Below are 21,584 nucleotides of genomic sequence, written 5' to 3'. Positions count from 1 at the left end.
AGAGGTTTTCTAAAGATGGCTCTGGATGCTTGCTTGCTGGAGAGAAGAAGCAAGAATGGAAACAGGCAGAACAATTAAGAAGTACCGCTGCAGTCCAGATAAGAGATGATGGAGGCTCGGGCTCAGGATTAGCAAGGGAACCAGAGAAGTGGCAGATTTGGAATGAGTCTTGAATAATTTGGATGAAAGTGTGAAGGAAAGAGAAATCAAAGATGACTCCTAGAGTTTGGCTGTAGCAACTGTCATTGCCATTTAAGAGCTGAAGAAGACCGGGAAAGCAACAGGTTGGTAGGGAGTAAATTCAAGGGTCCTATTTTAACCATGTTGAGTTTGAGACGCCTAACAGTCAAGTAGAAAAGTCAAGTTGGCGGTTGGATAGACAAGCCTGGAACTCATCAGTGAGTTTGAAGCAATAGATTAATTTTGGGGAGTCACCATCAAATAGGTGGTATTTAACACTATGATGAATTCATCTGGAAAGACTGTCTAGAAGAGAAATGTAGAAGAGCAAGTCTTGAGGGACATGAAACTCAGAACTGAGAAGAGGACGAACAAACAAAGGAGACTGGATAGAAACCACCGTTGAAGTAGAAGGAAAAACAGGAGGGTGTGGTTTTCCAAAAGCCAAGAGAAGAGTGTTTCAAGAAAGAAAAAACACTCTCTTGCCAACTATGCCAAAAGCTCCTGAGAAATTGGATGAGACGTGCAGAGAAAGGATCATCAGATCTCACCGGCTGTAGGCTGCTGTGACATAAGAGCTATTTTAGTGGAATGCTGAAGACAGAAGGCCAACTGGTAAACTGAGGAGAAAATGGTAAGAGGAAGTTAAGGTAGCCACCTTGACAACTCTTGAAAAAAGGAGCAGAAAATTGGGTAAGTGGAGGGAGCTGAAATGGGGTATGGGGTCAAGGAAGGGTTTGTCTTTAAGATGGGAGACACCAGGATATACTTTTTAGAAGACCAAGCAGGACGAGATTAGGAATTTTACTTCTATGTTATTTTTCATCTCATTCCTTAGGAACCAAGCAGGTCAGCATCAATAGGACAGGAAATTAGAGTCTGGCTGACTTTCTCTTCCATTAGAGACCAACAAACAGACTACTAAAACCTCTCTGGGTATCCAGAGGGAAAGTGATCAGAAGACATCAACATGGGTTCAGCGAGAACAAGCCACTTCGTATTATACTTGTGGATCAAGAAGCTTCTTGAGTTTTCACACTGACTACTGCAATAGCCTCCTAACCGGTCTCCCTCATCTGTCTGTCATTCCTCTATTCCACCCGCCACTCCAAAATCCAAAAACAAACCAAATTATTTCATTTCCCTGATTAATGTCTCTAATAGCAACCTTCTTAAGGAGAATATCCAACTCCCTCAGCAAGGCATACAAAGCCCTATAAAATCTGGCCTCAGCCTTTCCTTCCTGTGTCATCTCTGATTATGCAATTTGCAAAATAGTAATCGCAGCAGCCCCAGCCTCAGTGGACACCTCTGCATTCCCTGGTCCTGCTGTGGCTTAGCACATGTTATATTCTCTACTTCGAACATCTATTCCATCTGCATCCAACTCATTGGCCTGGGAAATTCCTAGTACGCCTTTAAAACCCACTCACATGTCCCATGGAAAATGCATTACATTCTGGAGGGTCCCACCAGAAGATAGATCTGTGATGGACAACTAGACATTACAGGGAACAACTTCATTTCAACATAAAACAGATTTAAGAGCAACTCAGTTGTCTGAAACAAAAAGGGAACATTGTCAGGTAGTTTGTTCCTCATAGTGTGAAGTATGGAAACAGGAAGATGATGACTTACCAGGTGAAACCCCTTTGAGACAAGATCCATCCATGTCCACTGTTCAATATAACCCATTTAATTACTAGATGGCTATCACTGTTAGGAAGAGACAAACATCTCTCTACAAATTTCTATTGTTCCTAGGCTTGCCCTCTGGAGCAATTCATAATTTGTCTATTTCTTATTGTACATGGCAGCTTTTCAAATAACTACAAATGCTTATTATACTAGTCCTCCACCCACTCTCCCAAAATTTCTCTTCCATAACTTACAGATGTTTGCTAACTCCTGGCAGTGCAGCATTCAGAACCTATATTTGGCATATAAAACATCATTATTCTTCTTGAGGGGACATTCATGCCTTATTTGATTTTGTACCCTAGCACCCAGCCAAGTACATGACACATTGGTAGCATTCCAAAGAATGAATTAACGTAAAGTCTGCAACAGTTCAAATACCTACATCTCTTGACCACAAGAAATGATGACTTCTGATGCACTGTTGGAACTAAAGCAGCCAGGGAAGTGATCCTGCAGGACCGGCTGCTACGGAGTCACATTTAAGGTGTTTGGTCAGAGCCAGTGTTGCACATCAGCGATCACACTCAAGTCCACCTCTTTTCTTGTGTGTCCTACATCAGGCCCCTCCCCCAACTCCCACCCCCGATCCAGCCTCTTGTGAGGTTCCTCTGAGTCAAGGCAGCGCCCCACTTGGCCTGCTCTGGTTGTTGGTTCAGGCTCGCAGGCAACAATTATTGGGTTGGACACCTAAGCATCCAAAGGGAGGAAAAGTATTTACAAAAGAGAAAAAGTAGAAACAAGAGATTTATCTCTTTCAGTATATCCCAAACTAGTGACTCACAGGGCTCTTGTCCATTGCCAGATGCACTTAGAATTAAAAACAGGTCATTGTTTTGAATGTGGTCTTTTCAGAGTAACTTTGAGTGAAATTCTATCATTAACAAATAGAAGGCAGCAAAGAAAAGGAGGAAACCTGGAGTCACTCTGATGAATGTTCAGATTATTTCCAGAAATAATTCCTGGGTGGCTAGACTTGTCCAGGGCTGACTAGTAGAAAGAGGTTGCAAGCTACATAGGTAATTTTAAATTTTCTAGTAAGCACATTAAAGAAGGTAAAATGAAAGGTAACATTAATTTTAGTACTATATTGTATTTAACCTGATACATACAAAATATTATCATTTCAATATGTAATCAATCTAGAAAATTATTGAGATATTTTACATTCTTTTTTTTTAACTAAGTCTTTGAAATCCACTGTTTTGACATTTACAGCACATCTCAATTCAGACTAGCCACACTGCAAGTGCTCAGTATGGCTACTGATTACTGTACTGGACAGTGAAGGTCTAGGCTATAAATAAATCCCTTTAAGATGCAAGTCAACTTTAGGTTCAAGATACTCGTAAAATCTATTCTTAGGAACAGATTTAAATTAAAAAATAATTATCAAACAAAGCATTCGGTGAAAAATGCAAAGCTATATAAAGTGATGCATTGAAAATAAAGACTTTTAAAAAATTATCTCAGCATCTATCACAAGGTGGATGCTTCTGAAGCCCTCACACTCATTTTTCAAAGTCAGAAATAAATTATGTAATCAATCCTGTGTCATGAACCCAAACCTTCCAACAAATACTTCGGAGTTCATGCAGTCGGACTTTCTTTTTATAGATGAAAAAAAATCCCTGCCAACCCTTGCACCCAGCAACCGACTTCTGTCTAGCATGACAGACGGTCAAGCGTTGGTTAGCTGATACGGATACGCTGTTCCGTGACTGAGTCATAGCCACCGGGTGGGACCCCCAATGAAACCTTACATAATAAACCAGAATAGGATTAAAGATGCCCAGTGGGAATTTACCAGAGATCAAAAATCCTCCAAAACATACACAACAAAACCTTCTCAGCACCATTTCCTGAGTAGCAAAAAGAGACTAATGTCTGAAATTGAGAAACTATGAAGACCAAATGCAGAGAGGGCAATAGATAAGAATATCTGAAAAATAATACTATGTTCTTCAGAATAATCACTCTCAGGAACAAAACGCTCCAGCTCAGTGTTATAATTTTGATCTTCACTCTAGCAAAGAAAGAAAGTAATGAGCTGGCAAATATAACAGCGAAGCAAGAGATGCAACTGAAGCCAGACTCTATTGAAAATCCTGAAATAAGTGGTGCATATTTTAAGTCACTAACTTAAAATTCCAAGCAGATGGGGAATTATTAAGACAAATTAGTAATGGGGAAAATGCAACCGAAACAAAGCTACAATAAAAAAATTTTTTTTAATTGTTAATTAAATCATAAAATTCAGTCAAAGCAACTCTGGCTTTTAATATAAGGGACTGAAGTATTAATTCTGCTAACCACAGGAAAACAACTTTAGACTACCTTTTCGTTTAATACCCAATATAACCAAATCCAGAGAGACTAAGTGAGGTCGCTCTAAATCAGTTACTGAGAAAGACGATGTACTTACAGCGCCTCAAGCAAGAAGGCACTGATTCTTTACTGGAAATTTCAAAAGGAAACATTTATTGCTCTTACGTCCACAAATAATTAAGTACTCTTAAAATTAGCAGTAAGGGAGCCTACAGGTTTCAGACTCAGATCACCTTCAAGAAATGCAGTTTAGTTGCCAAAAATTATAGAAAAGGAAACCCATTCCCTCAGAGGACGTTGACATTCCCTCAAAGACATCTTCCTCAGCAAGAGTTAATAAAGTCCTCTTAGTCTATGCAGTTACTCTAGCTTCTCTACTCCCCACCCCAGGCTCCTTTTCCGCACTTTTCCCTTCCTCCTCATCCCTAAGGTTTTAGCACTTCATTACGGAGATCAACTCAGCTTCTCTCCCAGCAAAAAATAACACTTCTTTGGGAGAGGAGGGGAGTAAGGCTGGTAAGATTCTAGCAAATACAAGATTGTCTTAGGCAAGACGGAGAAGCAGAAGCCCGTGAGCATTCTCGCATCAATGACATCTGTCCCATCACAGTTATGAAACACTCACGCTGTGCCCAGACTGGGCACCCAACCCAGAAGATCAGAATCTGCCTGGAGTCGGGAACAGTGTTTGAAAAGCCGGGACAGATTGCATGTATGATAAAGAAAGACAGTTAAAAACAGTGAGAACTTATCGCAAAACTACTCCCATGTACTCCATCTCTGACTTACTCCCACATACTGTCCAGTCCCCTCGCCTGCACTCAAACCTACACTTCTCCTCCATTTATTACTGTCCCCATAATCCCTGCCATTTCCCATTCAAAATCCATTCTTTCCTCTTATTGAAATTAAACAGCAACAGACGGTGTCAGAAGCCCCAGCACAACACGTCCCCTACCTGCAACTCAGTGCTGGCAGAGCTTTTTACTCTGAAGATAAAGAAAAGGATTAAAATGTAAATACTCTTATGAGTGACATAAGAAACTCTCAAGTGAGTGGCAAATCAGATGTTCTTCTAAATACAGATTTTGTGTGTGTGTGTGTGAGGAAGACTGGCCCTGAGCTAACACCTGTTGCCAATCCTCCTCTTTTTGCTTGAGGAAGAGTGGCCCTGGGCTAACATCTGTGCCAATCTTCCTCTATTTTGTATGTGGGATGCTACCACAGCATCACTTGACGAGTGGTGTGTAGGTCCGTGCCCAGGATCCAAACCCACGAAGCCCAGACCTCCGAAGCAGAGTGCACGAACTTAACCACTACGCCACTGGCCGGCCCCAGTATAGATTTTCACGGAAGAGGCAAAGCTGAAGAACTGGAAAGGGGGAGAATCTTGAGATAATTTTCTTAGACTTTTCATTTTTTCTAGGGCTGAGTCCAGACAAAACTCTTGATTTCTTTGTGATGGGATGGGGTGAAGATCTAGTCAGGGTCATCCACACAACCATGTTTTCCAGAGTGGATGTTTTCTTTTCCTGCCATGGACCCAAACTCAAAACCGCACTTCAACCCAGAACCTTGTACAACAGTGTTCACACATGTTCTGAAGGATGTTCTTGGGTGTTATGAGAAAATGTAACCTATGCTCCAATAAATTTGGGGATTTAATGGCCTAATGCACAGCTCAAGAGTAGAATAGAAAATACAGTGTTTCCCTAACACAGCAGTTGTCAGAAGGTGGTCTGTATAACTCAGGGAACCAGTATTTTTCAATACATTATCAATGCATGATGTTACAGAATCATGTATGCTTAAAAGAGTCATTAAAGTGCAAGATAGACCAATGGATTTTAATATAACAAAGTGCAAAAAGTGCTTTGCTATCGTTTCAAATTTCATATTACAACAAATCTTGAAGAAACTACCACTTGTCGAGTTTTAGTATAGTATTAAAGAAAAATATCCACAATTTTCTAAAAAGGCTATAAAGTATTTCTCCATTTTCCTACTATACATCTGTAGAGGCCAAATTTCTTCATATACTCAACCAAATCAACATATACAACAGAATGAATTGAGACGGAGCTGAGAATCTAGTAGTTGTCTATTAATCCAGATGTTAAAGTGAGTTGCCAAAAAACCCAACAAAAATAAAACTATGCCACTCATCACTAAATTTTTTTGGAAAATATAGTTATTTTCACAAAAATATTATTTATGCTAACATGTAAGGGGCTTATTACTTTTGTTTTTTAATAAATGAAGAAATTTACAATTTATTATAAATAATAATAATAAATTTATAAAATGATATAAAATAATAGACTTTTATAATTAATTATTATAATTAAATTATAAAGGTTATAAAATAACAAACCTTTATAATTTCTCAGTTTTAATTTCTAATACAGTAAGTATTAATATATGTAACCCATATAAACTAATGCTCTTTGGGATCCTCAATAGTTTTTAAGAGTGAACAGGGGTCCTCAGATCTAAAAGTTTGAGATGCTACCCTAATGCATTTTGATGATGGAAGCCTTTCTCTGTGGAACACCTTGAGTACATTCTATGGAATATACAATGGGAAACACAACTTCACATTGTGCTAATAAAATTATTCCTTTCTGTGCCTCTTCTCCCTAGACATTCTTCAGTAAGTTAATGTATATGCTGATCAAATGGTTTCCTCTCAAACAGCAGTTTTGTGCTTATCACCCTGGCAGTAAATGCATATACCTCCTCTGCCAAACACAGTTGTTTGACCTGATCTATTTAGAAGAGGCCTTAACCTGGAGAACTACTTCACCAAGCAAATGTTACAAATAGTCAAGAGAAATGATGACATAGGTTAACAAGCTCCTATAGCAGATAAGCCTCTGCTCTGAGATCCAGAGCCAGGGATGTCCCAAGAACATAAAAGATATCACACCAGTTAGAATCACAGCCAATTTGGTTTACCAGTTTCCAGCAACAAGAGAATCACTGATTGAAATACCTGTGTTATAAATTACTCTTTTATAAAATGAGCAGGATGACAGCAATTCATTACTCTGAGTACTGGCACTTTGTGTTTGTAAAAATTGTATGCAAGCCAAAAATAACTTAAGAACTAATTCATATTTCTACCATGGCTTTTTAGAACACAGAGTAAGGCCAATTCTCTCCTTTCAGCAAGACTGGAAGCCCGAATTACAGAATTTAATTATAAATCTCTTCTTCCTGTCAGGTCTCTGAATGACTGGCCAGAAGCCTGTTCTCAGATGGCTGTAAAAGATTTTGGGCAAGAGTCAAAAGTATAAAGTGCTGAACAACTCTTCTATGGAAAAACTCTCCCCAAGGAAACTCAGTCCTTATAGCGAGCTGGCCTGAGTACAGGCTGTTCAATCCTCTAATTTTCATTCTGGAGTTTGCCCAAATAACAGGAACCATTAAGTTTATTTACGTAGCTTGGTAAGTGTCTAGCTTACAAAATGTTGCTCCAGGATGACCAGGTTCTCATCCTGTGAGCTGAAGACACTCGTCTTGGTCTCCTTTTTCTTTTGACCTAGGACTTGAAATGAAATTAGTATATAATCTGCTTCCAGTAAAACTTTCTTTAATGAAAATTTCTTATGGCCATAAATGCTTACTAAGTTTTAGGTCCTGTTCTAGCTCATTTGTTCCTCCAGAAACTCTATGAGATAGACACTATAATTATCCCCATTTTACAAATGAGAAAGACTCAATGCTGCCTGAGGCCACCCAGTTTATAGGTGGTGGATAGGACTGGAATCCAGGAAGTTAGTCCCTCTGAACCAGGATGCTATCCTGCTCATTTGAGGTACATGGACAATAACGTTAAATGATTTATAAGAAAAAGATACCCAATTCTGTGGGTAAAATAGTGGTTTTAAGCTCTATTAGCTCTATCAGATTAGCCTTTATTTCAAAAAGCCTTCCTTTCACTCTGGTGTGTTAGGCTCCATTCTGTCTTCCCATCATGCCCTGTGGACCACGCGGTATTTACCTATTGATGCTTCTGCCATCCTTCTAGCCTGTACTAATATCCTCTCCAATGGTACTTGGAGCAGCAGTCACTGAATGAATGAGTAAAAAAGACCGAGGAATGAACAAACAAAAGTGACTCTCCGCAAACCTACTTAGTCACCCAAGAACATTAATTTCCAAATGAGGCTTGTGCACCCTGGAGGGTGTCCAAAAACACCCAGTGGGGGCAGGGAGAAATCATTAGCACTTCTATTTCTATTTACTGACATTTACCACACGGATTGACCCTGGTGTCCTCACTCAGTGCACGTGGCCGACAGCCATACAGGCGTGCCGGCACTCCTCAGCTCACAGGGCTACAGTGGGGCCCTCACCTGTTCGTTTGCTTTCCGTAGAGTCTACCAAATTGCAGTTTACATGGTCCCAATTGAGAACATAGCTGTATGGATTATATTTCCAATTCTATCTAAACCAACCCTCACAAAAGGAACAAGTGGCTTCAAACAAGTCCTGCACAGGACTGCAAGCAATGCTAACGACAATGCAAGCCCAAACGAAGGGGAAAACAGCAGAGCTGATGACATTTTTACCACTTCTCATATAATATTTTTCTCAGCCACATCATGAGATATAACAATAACAAGCTAATCAGATCTGACATGAAGTTGGCAAAAAACAATAGCAACAGAAACCCTGCAAGTATCAACACTTAGATTCATAGCCACTGTTTCTATCAATGGTCTTTGCCTAAGTGAACATTACACCTTGGGAAAGTGGCTAATAGTATTCTTATACAGTTTATAAGTAAATCTACTTTTATTAATAGGATCAAAAAATGCGGAGCTCACTGATCTAGAACTTGGCTTCTCAAAGTGCAATCGGTAAAGGGGCAGCATCAGCAGCACCTAGCAGCTTGTTAGAAATGCAGAGTCTCAGGGCTATACTTGACCTATTGGATCAGAATTTGCGTTTTAACAAGATTCCCTGGTGATTCATATGCACATTTCTGTTTGAGAATCACTGCTTTAGAACACAATCTTAAATGTTCTGAATCCTAACAGTTCAGCTCTTATTTATAATTTTAGACAGATTTCTCTGTTAAATTTTTGAACTTTTATAATTTCTAATATGTTACCAAATGTTCTTCAAGACTATAAAGAAACTATCCCATAATTCAAAATTCCAGTGAAATACTCTCTGTATGACTGCAGCATGATCTCTTATTCATTCCAGGATACTTAAAATCAATGTTCTGACCCCCATACAATAAAAACCATCCAGCCACACCTTAACCTTTTTGATCCCCAACTCCACTTACTTTTGTTTGATCATCAGCTTTGAACACATAGCAGATACTCTGCCGACTGGCTGCATCGTCCTTGATCAGACAAGCAAAGTAACTTGGGTCATGACTGTTGTGAATGAGTTTGTGAACATGCTGAGGCTTACACTCGAAGATGCTGGAACAGATCAGTGGATCCCATTGTTGACTTTTCCCCGGTTCAGGTTCACATCTCAGTCCAGAGGGCGAAACATAAAGCCGGACTTGCTTGGTACCAGGCTCCCTTTTGGAGGACTGCCCACTGAGCCTTCGCACCTCTGCCACGACCCAGGGCAGCATGGGCATGGTGGTCAGAGAATGCACAGGCAGAGAGCCCACCAGCTGAAGGCCGAAGTCCACTGAGACCTCGTTAGGAAACGGATGCTTCCTCACTGTGAATGTTATTGGTTCCATCTTGGGAAAGGTCTGGAAACTCAGCAAAATGTTGCCACTGTTTTCTATTTTAGACCAAGCAATCTATTTTACGTGCTTCTGATGCAGAATCCTAGGGGAGAAAAACAGACACATTAGAATTTAATGAAGTCACTGCAATAGCTACTTTCAAAGAGTTATTATTTCAGAAGATCTTAAAAGTCTGAAACCCAAACACAGGAAGAAATGAATATTAGTTTGAATAAGCCATTCTGGTTAGAAAGAGCCTTCCTAAAATTGTATTTCATATAAAACCTGAAAATGCCATAACTGTTACACTCATTACGGATTACAAAGATCCCACCGGGAAACTCCTGTTAAACGTTAAGCGGCATAGAGCCAACAAAGGCAAGCATGATAGAAAACAATATAATGCTACCTGGATAGCTTTAAACCCTGTTGTATTAGTTAACATATTTCAAGGAATTTTTTTAAGATAAGCAAATTCACTACTGGTGACTCCCCCCAGAAAAGTAATTTTGCAAGAAAAAAATATCAGCTATCTATCATCATAGTCCACTGAACCAGGCCAGCTGTAAACAACTGACTTTATTACTTAGGATAACATTTAAGTTTTAAAAGGCTCTCCCTGACATAGACAAGAGGGTCTGAATCACAAATTCAAATTCCAAAAACATGTACTCAGTGCCTATTATGTTCCAAACACCGTCACAAATATCGTCTTGTTGAATTTATGAACTATAAGCCATCACCCCAACACTTTGCTCCTCCTCCTCAACAGTGGATGTTGTTTCTACTAGGCTCAAACTCTCTCAACTGCCTTCCTCTCTCTATGGGTGACTTTCAATGAGTGTATCCCAATGCCTTCCTGTCCATTGGATGATAAAACCCTTCTGTCCAGAGCTGAGCTGTCGACAGGGTCTCAAGCACTATTCTTTACTCATTTGCTCCCTGGGTTTTCATTTTCTCATGTATTCCCTGAGCATGTACACAAGTGCTAAGGAGAAACTCTATGAAGGCAAGGATCACATCTGCCTGATTCACCATTGTATCCCCAGTGCCTGGCACAGAGCCTGACTCAAAACAGGCTCAATAAATATTTTAAAGGAGTGAATGAAGTCTCTCCCATCCTAAAAAAAAAAAAAGATATTTTCCCTTGACCTCAAACATCCCCCAGTCATAATTCTTCCCTACACAAATTTCTTTAAGGTAAAGTCTAGACTATCCCCACTTCCTACTGCGCATCCACAATCTGGATTGTGACTCGAAGCACTGAGGAACCACTGAAATTGCTCCCATCAAGGTTGCCCACATCCTCTGGTTGTGAAATCCAAAGAGGGCTTTTTAGTCCTTTACTGCCTTGTCCTCTCTGATGAATTTCTCGATGTTGACCGCTCCTTCCTGCTTGAAACTCTTCTGGTTCCCATCTTACCTCTCTGGTTGCTTCTTTTCAGGTTCTTTGATGGCTTTCTTCCCTGCTTGACATCATCCTCTCCCCTCATTCCACCCGCTTTCTTTGGACAGTCTTACCTAATCTGTTGGTGTCAACCGCCACATTCTAACACTCTCACTGCTGCTGCTGCTGCTGCTGCTAACAGCTCACTTTTATGGAGTACCAGGCACTTTGCATGTGTTAGCTCATTTCATCTTCATAACCACCTTCACCCCTAACCTTAGTCTCAGAGACTACTGTTGTTGCCCTTTTTTTTTTTTTTTTTTTTTTTTGTGAGGAGATCAGCCCTGAGCTAACATCCGCCAATCCTCCTCTTTTTTTTTTTTTTTTTTTTGCTGAGGAAGACGGCCCTGGGCTAACATCGGTGCCCATCTTCCTCCACTTTATATGGGACGCCGCCACAGCATGGCTTACCAAGCAGTACTTCGGTGCGCGCCCGGGATCCGAACCAGCGAACCCCGGGCCGCCGCAGCGGAGCGCGCGCACTTAACCGCTTGCGCCACCGGGCCGGCCCCTGTTGTTGCCCTTTTTATAACCTAGGAAACTGAGGGCTGGAGAACTTGAATTGCTTGTCACAGGTGATGCGGGAGAGCTTGCTCCTTATTCTCAACCCATCCTCTTCAGTGCTGCACAAGAATGCATCTACCACATATACCCTGATGATTCCTAAGTGTTTGTCTCCCATTGAAGTCTCTTTCTTCCTGAGTACCAGGTCAGCACAGGCCACTAAATATTTCTATCTGGATAGCCTATAGGCACCTCAGTCTCAATTTAGTTATTTTAAAACTAACTCAGTCTCACCTCTCCCCTTCCCAGAACTTCTCTTCTTTCCTATAAGCTATATCTCTGGGAAAAGCATCACTATTTACTGGCCAAGTCAAAAGCCAAGGAGTCATTGCTATACACTAGAGGTTTGTGTCCTAGCCATGTTCATATGTTGAAACCTACTCCCCAAGGTGATAGTATTTGGAGGTCGGACCTTTGAGAGGTGAAAAGGTCATGAGAGTGGAGCCCTCATGAATTGAATCAGCGCACTTCTAAAAGAAATCCAGAGAGCTCCCTTGCTCCTTCCACCATGTGAGGACACAGGGAAAAGACAACAGTCTATGAACCAGGAAGCAGGCCATCACCAGACACTGACTCTGCCAGCATCTTGATCTTGGACTTCCCAGCCTCCAGAACTGTGAGAAATAAATTTCTGTTGTTTGTAAACCATCCGGTCTATGGTATTCTGTTATAGAAGCCTGAAAAAACTAAAATAAGTCATTCAGATTCCTTCTTCATCCTATCACCACTTCTAAACTGACTCTTTGTCTTAATATGGCTTATCTTTTCTCAACTGGAGAAAAGATGCCCAATCTTCAATTTATCCTTCATTTTTTTTTCCTAGAGTAATTTAACCAACACACAAAATTCATCATGTCACTCCTCTGCTAAAAATTCTTTAATAACCGCCCCTGTAACATCTACTACATGGTACATAAGGTCTCTTCAGAATCTGGTCCTGTCTACATCTCCAACTGCACCTTTTGGCTCTGAAGATAGAGAACTAGTTGTGGTTCCCATGTGAGATGTGATTTCTCATGCCTCTGTGCCACAGTGCATACTGTTCCTCTATCCCAGGAACATAATACCTGTCACAAACTGCACAGTGTCTGAGATTTTACCCTACTTGCAAGGTATCAAGTTAGCCTGCCACAAGGTAGCCTGCTGGTAGAGTAATCGTCTGAGACAAAGGACGATGTATTACTCAGAGCAACAGCAGTAGCCAGAGAGTCAGCATTTGTGTCAGCTCCCTGACCCCCATTTCCCACAGGCCGGGTGACATCTGTATTCACACTGGGTTACAGGAGAGGCGCCTAAGCTTTGGGAGCCCAAATAGTTTATAATGGGGAGTAAGCATGTCTGCCCTTCGCTCCAGAGGGAGACACTATATCTATCTTCCATGGCTGCTTGCGATTTAAAAAAAAAACAAAAATATAGTTCAGAACAAAGGCAGTTAGTGCCTCTATTCACAAAATGTATAGAAACAGGAGAGACCCACGGAGAATCATCTCCCAATGATCTCTTCTCTTGTCCTCTAACCTAATTCCAACTCATATTTAAGTCATAGCTCAAGCAACTGCCACCTTTCTTGCAAGGTGATGTAGGGCATCCATCACCACATCCCCCTGCATTTTGCATCTAGTCATCATATTTATTTTAAGAGTTTGAATAGATGTCCCTCAACCAGACTATAAGCTTCTTAAACTCTTAAGGTTTGGGATTTCTAAAACCAGTACTGAAATTCTAAACCTTTTCTGAAATAGAATGGAAGGCTGTTCTTTTTACTCTATGTTTTTATGCTAAGAGTGAATTTTTATAATTTGAACACAGCTCAGAGATAATTTTTTAATTTAAATATTCAGTATTTCAGAAATAAACCCATACTTTATTTAGAGCTCCAACGTATTTCATGAAAGTGTATTCCCTTGTCTCTTTTCCTTTAAAGTACAGCTTCCCTTGATGATGAAAACAGACTTGAAGTTCATATAACCCCATAAATAATGGTCTCTCTCTCTAATTCCTTTTTTCTCTCTCTGACCTACCAGTGAAAGTGGCATTAAATGTCTGGCTCAACTTCCACTCCTGTAACTGAATCTGTTTCAAGTTCTAACTGTTGACAGCTAGTAATCCCAAGACATGTTTAAAGTACTAGAATTATTACAAAGGATAGACCTGAGATCTATCCATTAGTGTAGATGAGGCAGTTATTAACACGGTGGCAATTAGCGTAGTAGAATTACTTTCACTTTTCTTGTAAGGGAATATATACATAGTGCAAAAAAGTTACACAATTTAGTCATTTGTTAAATAATTAGTCATCAAATTAGTTCTGCTATTTCACTGACAAAACTATTTGAATGTCTAAAGTTTTCACTTTTCAACCAGCTGGGGCATAGTCTTAGTTTCTCTGTAAAAAAGTAGATTGGACCTTAACACAGTTTATAAACTATCAAATAATAAGTTCTACCTCAGACATAGCCATAATTATTTATAAGCAATTCAGATTCTGCTGATATAAGATTCATAGTAACTTAGGCTAGGTGAATAACTGTATTACTTTTCAATAAAAAGTTCCATGAAACAGATGAACTATTCAAATAATACTAACAAACCATTAGTTTATTTTGTAAGCCATCTCAGTCCACATCATTTGCATGCAACCTCTGAGCATCCTTTAAGCCCAAGGTAGAACCACCTATTCCAAGAGGCCTCTTGTGCCTCATACCATCAGTAAGAAATACTATGATCTATTATTCTAGTAAGCTTCTAGTTATGTTCTTGTTAGTAGAGCCATCTGTGTACAGGCCTATCCCTTAGAGAGAGTGTCTGTATGCTATACAACTCCTACCTACCACAGTCCATAAACATGGTAGGTACCCAAAACACAAAGATACTCTTATTAGAACAGTTTCAATAAACTTGCTAGTGAGTCCTGCCATGCTAAATATCCCTTGAAGCATGCACTTAGAATCATAAAATTTTTAAGCTAGAAAGGTCCTTTTAAGTCATTTAGAAATTTCCCTCATATTTGAAATGAAGAAACTGGTTCTGGAGAAGTTAAGGGGCTTGCCCAAGTTTGGTGACAGAATTAGGATAATCCAAGTCCCTGACTCCAACCCAGTGCTTCAAAGAACCTCAGTTTCCTCATGAAAACACTTTCAAGTGTGAAGTTGAGAAAGCCAGTTACTTAACTGCTCCAAATCTCAAGTTTATTCCTATAAGAGAATGGAACAAAATCATCCCCAAGTTTTCTTCTCTCTCTAAAATCTGGTGAATATGAATCTAATACTCGTAATGTATAATACCAAATGTCCCCGACATTGTGTGGGAATAGAAAGCTGCTCTCATCTTCCTGTCAAGAATACAAATGTGGGGGAGGTACATGAAGAAAGCATGGGGTTTATTGATCAGGAAGCGAGAGAAGTGATGGTGGGAGTTAGTAGGCCACCATTGGGAACCCCCTGTCTTCCCAGCCCCACTCCACTCCCTCCCAGCAAACCACAGGGAGTAGGATGGGGACTTTCCAGTAGCTAACAACACCACAGCTACTGCAGGTTCAGCTCTCACCTCCTCCGAATGCTGGTGGGAGAGGGGGAGGGAAAGAAAAAGAAGGATAAAGGGAGCGGTGTTGGAAGCTTCTAGCTCCAGGCCAGGTTAGGAACCAGACAATATTGATTAGCAGTCAGGGGTTCTCCAGGATGAGCAGGGAGTCCCCAGGTGGCCATTCACTTCCCCTTGCAAATCAATGGTTTAATTTTTCCGTTATTTACCCCAGAGAGAGTGGGCATGCAGTAGAACAGAATTATTCTGCCACCTGAACACTCTAATCTCATGCAGTAAGAGCTCCGGCTTGGCTAAACTATTTGTTCACTTTCTCCATAGACTCCTATTCAATCAGAGCAGCGCTCTACTTAGCCAGGAATTGCCCACAGGTTCCAAAGATCTTTGGAGCAGCTGGCTATTTCACCATCGCACGGAGCTCCCGGAGCCAGTGGTTCTAATCTTTTCATCATCAAAGATACTCCAGTACCAGCGTGTGCCTCTCTAACTTGACACATAAAGTAACGATGTTCTGAATGATTTCCTTCCTATATAAATCAGAGCCAATTCAAGGCTAGTCCTTTAGAATGCCACTGCACTTCTTGTATTCTCTTCTACTTTACGGCAAAGGATAAAAGAGTAGGGGTGGGGGTCCTAGCAGGCCTTCAGAGATTATGTATAACCCTCCCTCCTGCACAGCTGCTTTGAGTTATTCTCCTAAAAGTAATAATAATTATTATTAACACATAATAGCACTTACTGTGTGTCTGTTAACTAATTTAGCTCTCACAACAACCTTGGACTGTTATTACCTTATCTGAATAAGGACTCTTACGGATTATTATCATCATCAGCTCCAATTTAAAGACAAGAGATGAGGAGGAAGTTGCTGGCACAGAGAAGTGAGGTCACTTGCCCAAGGTCACACTAGTAGCAAGTGGCAGAACCACGTTTTGAACCCAGGTCCTTCTGCTCCAGACTTTGTGCTTGCTCTTAACTACTTTGCTAGAGGAATACCTATTGGTCAACTATATCTTCTTGGACATTACATATACGATCTTCTGTATTCTTACAACTCTAAGTATGTTTTATCATCCCCATTTTACACAAGGGTCCCCTGGCTAGTAAATGGTGAAGGCAGAATTTGAATCCAGACCTGTCTTATGCCCAAATTTCTGTTCTTTGTGATATAAGAATATCTCTAGAAGGGAGTAAATCTAAAATATCTTTCTAGTGGATTAGCTGAGTTGTTTTTCTACCTAAATTTTTGTTGGCCTCAGTAGTCCAAATCTAACGTCCAAGTTATACTCTACAAGTATAAAATAAACAAGTAAATATAATAAGGCAATAAGTAATATTTATTGAGAGCTCACTATGTATCAGGCACTGTTCTAAGGACTTTACATGTATCAATTAAGTGTGACAACAAACCCATAAGGGCTTACCTAGATTCACGGATCATAAATAATGTGTTGTTAAATAAGTATGTTCTCTTTTTAAGCTGCTGCTTGTCACAAAGGAAGCAGGCACACTCAAAATTAAATGCTTCTTTGTTGGTGTGAAAACATATTTCCTACATTCTGCACAGCTTCACTGAAACCTGTGTCAAGATTATTTCATGTGGCCCAAATATGACAAATCTTTTTCTAAACATTTGAAACCTGAAAAGGGACACATTCTCCTTAAATCTAAGAACCTGACAAATGGAAATCTCCGCTTGAAAATGTCAAAAACTTTGAAAATGGAAAGCTTCATGTCTTTTGTGAAGAGTCTCGTTTAAAATTTTCTTTATTGGAATGTGGGGTTGGAAAGGAAGAAATGAAGATAAAAATCAGCAAAGGCAATTGTAAGGTAACAATTCTGCTCTGAAAACCTAAATCCTTTGCCATCATCAGGGGGACACAAACCCAACACTCTCTGTCTGCTGAGTGGACTCACAGTCATTTTAATGAACAGATTCTGCTTCTCCAAGTTTTAACGACCAAGAAAAGAAAAGGGCTGAGAAACATACCATGTATTGGGACTAACGTGGCCATTAAACTTGAGAAGGACAACACAGAAGACAGGGAAAAGGGCCAAGAAAACTATGCCAAGGCCCCCACACATAAGCAGAAGTAAGCCCCCAAATGGGCTGATACACGTTTTAGGTCACCTGGGAATCTGAGGAGTGGAGACCAAGGACCTTCAGAGAAATGCTGTGAAGGGATTAAAAGAGGCCTGAGGGAGTTGTCATTTTATGAGATAAAATTAAAAGCATATTCAAAGACAGAATCCTCTCAAGCAGGCATCCCTTCTCCAGGCACCACAATGACTGGAGATGCTGGTGTGAATGGGGAACAGGTAAGCACCATGCTGCTTGGTGCACCACTAACCGCTGCTTGCAAGTGGTACATCCTAGAAGATTCTAGAAGATCTGGGCATGGAAGCAGCTGCCTGCCCACACCTGGCTCTGGCAGGGGGACATCTGATTGCTACTGTAGGCTTTCTGGTGAAGGCTGCCTTCTAGGGAAGTGGGGGACAGAAACTGTCAATAGATGGATAATAAGGGAGAAGGAGCAAGCTGCATTTCTTCAGCGTTGCCCATTTCTTCCTCATACTCTCTGGTACCAGGACAAACAATGTCATATGGGATAAAAGGTCAACCCTGACACCCAACCAGAAACGTTCTCATAGTGAAAGGGGAAATCCCCAGAGCGTTCAGTGGGAAAGACAATCATTGACTATGGCAGGGAGTCTCATTTGCAAAACTCTACTTTGATGCTAATAATTTATAACACCACCAATGAATTTTTCCCTATTTTACTGGTTTGCAAACAGCTGGGCAAATCCACATAAAGGCATTTATTTTAATCGTTGCCTGATGATTTTATTCACTGCTTTGAGCTATGCTTAGTCTCTTTTCTATCTCCTTGCATTCAATTAATAGTCTCAGGATACTCCACTTGTGTTCACTTCAGAAAATGTCCCCTAAACATTTCTCATGGTGTCCTTTAACTCACAGCTGTGCCCACTATCCAGCAGCTCATGTTATGTCAACGGTTACTTACAGACAAATCTGGAGAGAAAGTACATTTTATGGTCTTATAATTTGGTACAGAAAAAAATGAAGCAGGCAGATTTGAAGGTGCTGTAGCATTCCATTGCCAACAGTTGTAAAACACCTGTTTACAAAGCAATCAAGCCTCATTTTTTATACAAACTTTTTCATGCAACGTCCTTATTCCTTAGGACAGTCCTCAGGGTTCCCAGGAAGGAGGTGATCATGAGGCACACCTCCTCCCAACTACGAGAAGCCATCTCAACTCTAAGAAAACGTGCAGAACTCAGCCACCTCAGGGATCCCCCCCACCCAAGTGAGCCATAGAACATGAAGTGTTTAGAAACATGAAGAGTCTGTTCTGCCAGCTGGATTCCCAGCCTCCTGCAGCAGCTCTCCATTCATTCTTCCACACCAACCTGCCCACACAGAGTAGGCTCCCTAAACACAACAAAACCCAGAGGGGGCCATTCTCCAACTCCTACCAATCCCATTTAGAATCTGGGAAAAAGAATGAATTTCTGCTTTCCTAAAGAAGGGTTTTTTATCAAGGCCTCTGCAGTTCAGTTTAAACACAGTGCAGAAAGTTTAGAAGTTTGGACTTGTAGAGATAGCCGAGTTTCTTGGGTGTGACCTATTTAAATCGGGTCCTTTTTAAATGCTCTTTCAAAGTCTGATTATATTAATAAATGAAACCATCCAATCATCTAAAAGGAAGAATGAGAGCTCTATATGAAGTGAATACCTATTCATTAATGTAGGGCACTCTGAAAATTAACCCGTTTGGTGGAAGGAACAGTCATCACTTTCAATTTCTTTTCCTTTTTAAGCAACTCCCAGAGAATAAGCTATTTTAAATAAAATCACAAGTTAAGGTGCCTCTCGGTGGATTTCAAAAAAAAACCAGACACCTCATTTATGTTTTTAAAAAAACAACGCGTGGCGAAGTTTGAAGGGTCCCATAATCACCGAACGATCAGGAAGCTGCTAGAAACAATTATGCAGGGTTTCAAAATGACTGGTACAGGATGTGCCCATAGAAAGAAATGTTTCGCGCACTGGTGGAGCTGCCAAAGTTACTAGTGCAAAGTACCCTGAACTTTTAAAGGATGCCATGGGATCCATCTGACCGCCCTGCTCCCAATCTGGTCGCCTTACACATTAGCCCTAGAGCTCTTTGGCTGGAGGGGAGAGATGCGAGGACGAATGAGCAGGAGTGGAGGGAGGCAGCGGGAGGGTGCCTGTCGGAGCTCCTGGGTCGCTATAAACTTGAAGGTTTCGCTTTCGTCCAAGTAGGGAACAACCAGGTAGCAATGCACTTCCTCCCTCGACAGCCCCCCGCGTGGCAAGGACCGCAGGAACGCCCCTGGGCTGCCGGATTCCGGCTTCTCCGCGGGCCCGGGAGCGCTGGGGCGTGCTGGGGGCGAGGGGCGGCCGGGATGCTCCGGCAGGAACCAGCAGGGTGGCGTGGGCGAAGCCTCAGAGAGCGCCTACCTGTGCCCGGCGCGCTCACAGCCCCGGGCCGCGCCGGGGGGCGCAGATGCTCGGCGGCAGCCTGGGGACCGCGCGGGCGGGCGGGGCGTCCATCGTGCCCAACTGGCTGCGCTCTTCACGCCGCGGGGGGCGGGGAGGGGTTCCCCTCGGCTTGGCTCCCGCCTCTTCTCCACCCGGCTGAGGACACGGCGAGTCCCGCGGCGGCGGCGGCAGCAACAGGCACGGTGGCGCGGGGACGACGGCGGCGGCGGCGGCGGCGGAGGAGGAGGTGTCTGCGCGCGGCTCGCGTTTCCTCCTCCCGGGCTGGGCGAGCGCGGGGGAGGCGAGGGGAGGGCAGAAGCCGGGATCTCCCGACTCGGTCACCAGGGACCCAAGAGGGGGGCGCGATGCCCCCTCCCTCCCACTGCGCCACGTGACTCTGCCCGGGCGGCACGGCCGGGACAGGCGAGTCACACGCGGGCAACAGCTGCTGCAGTGCGGGTCAGCCGCCGCCTCCCTCCCCTCCCTGCCTCTCCCCTCCCGGGCGGTCCATCCTCAACCCGCCCCGGGGGCTCCAGCCCCCGCCTGGGGGAGGCGATCTGGAGCGCCGCCCCATCCAGCCCTAGCGCAGGCTCCTGGCCCGCCGTAAGCCTGGGGCTCCGGGGACCGGGGGCCCCGCGCATGACTGAGGCCCTCGCGGCGGGATGTGCGGTCGTACACCCTGTCCTCGGCGGCCTATTTATGGCAGGTGGCGCTGCCTGCCGCTCTCTCGGCCCGCAGGGCTCTCAGCAGGTGGCACTGCCTGCCCGCTCTTCGCTCCCCCTCATCTGGACTCTCGCCTTCTCTCTCTGAAAGGGACATGAAAACTGCACAGATCACAGGAAGGCGACCAAGCCACCTGGCTCTCCCCCGCATCACCCCTTCTTTCTGTGCGAGGGTGGGATAATGGCAGGGAGTGAACTGAGGCACGAAAATCAGGGACTCCGAAACAGCAATGGCTAAAGTGTCCTCCCCTTATTAAACACTGGTAAGCCCCATTTCTGAACAACTGCGGGCGTGACGCAGGGGCTGGGTTGAGCGCTTTTTCTCTCCCTGCTGGTCCAGCGCGCGCGCGCGCGCACACACACACACACACACACAGACACACACACACACAGACACACACACACACAGACACACACACACACAAACACACACACACCTGGGTGTGCCTACCCTTGAGTCAGGTTGCGGGAAGTTCCCAATGGACTTGTAGAGTGTAAGAGACAGGAGGGAACTGTAAGACGGCTGAGAAAGCGGGCTCCTAGGATTAGGAGATGGCGGTCTGTAGGACACAGGGAAACCTCCCAAACCCCGTCCCACCAGGTAAATAGGGGCAATTTCACTCCCCAGGTGGTGGAGGGGGATCTGAGGGAAGTAGGGGACCTAGCACCGTCTCCAGAGACGAGTGAGCAGGGAGGGGAGAGCAGGAAGGAGAGGGAGATGGACCGGGGCGGGGGGCGGCTGCAGAAGAGGGCTGTGGTGGAGAAACCCAGGCGGCATCTTTTGGGATTTGTTGCTTAGTGTAGCAGGAAGCTGACTTTAGGGAAGTGGCTGAGAGTTTGGGCTGCTGGGTTGCACTTGAACCC

General features: G+C 42.9%; 1 protein-coding gene across 4 annotated transcripts in view; it reads right to left on the bottom strand.

Annotated features, from left to right (window-relative positions):
* Nucleotides 1-20,139, bottom strand: part of TBC1D1 (TBC1 domain family member 1) — a 221,123-nt gene extending 200,984 nt beyond the window's left edge. Inside the window, exons 1-2 of one of the 4 annotated variants that reach the window (XM_058546873.1) lie at nt 19,978-20,139; nt 9,512-10,019 (exon numbers count right to left, since the gene is read on the bottom strand). In XM_058546873.1, the coding sequence (XP_058402856.1) occupies nt 9,512-9,928 (417 nt within the window). In that variant the 5' untranslated portion in view covers nt 9,929-10,019; nt 19,978-20,139. The remainder of the gene's footprint in view (nt 1-9,511; nt 10,020-19,977) is intronic. The other 3 variants (XM_058546871.1, XM_058546872.1, XM_058546875.1) reach the window with 3 other exon arrangements.
* Between the last annotated feature and the right edge of the window lie 1,445 nt (nt 20,140-21,584).

The sequence above is a fragment of the Diceros bicornis genome, chromosome 8 (assembly GCF_020826845.1).
Source record: "Diceros bicornis minor isolate mBicDic1 chromosome 8, mDicBic1.mat.cur, whole genome shotgun sequence".
Classification (NCBI taxonomy): domain Eukaryota; kingdom Metazoa; phylum Chordata; class Mammalia; order Perissodactyla; family Rhinocerotidae; genus Diceros; species Diceros bicornis.
The sequence above is the reverse complement of the archived record's forward strand: the minus strand, read 5'-3'. Positions and strand labels throughout refer to the sequence as shown.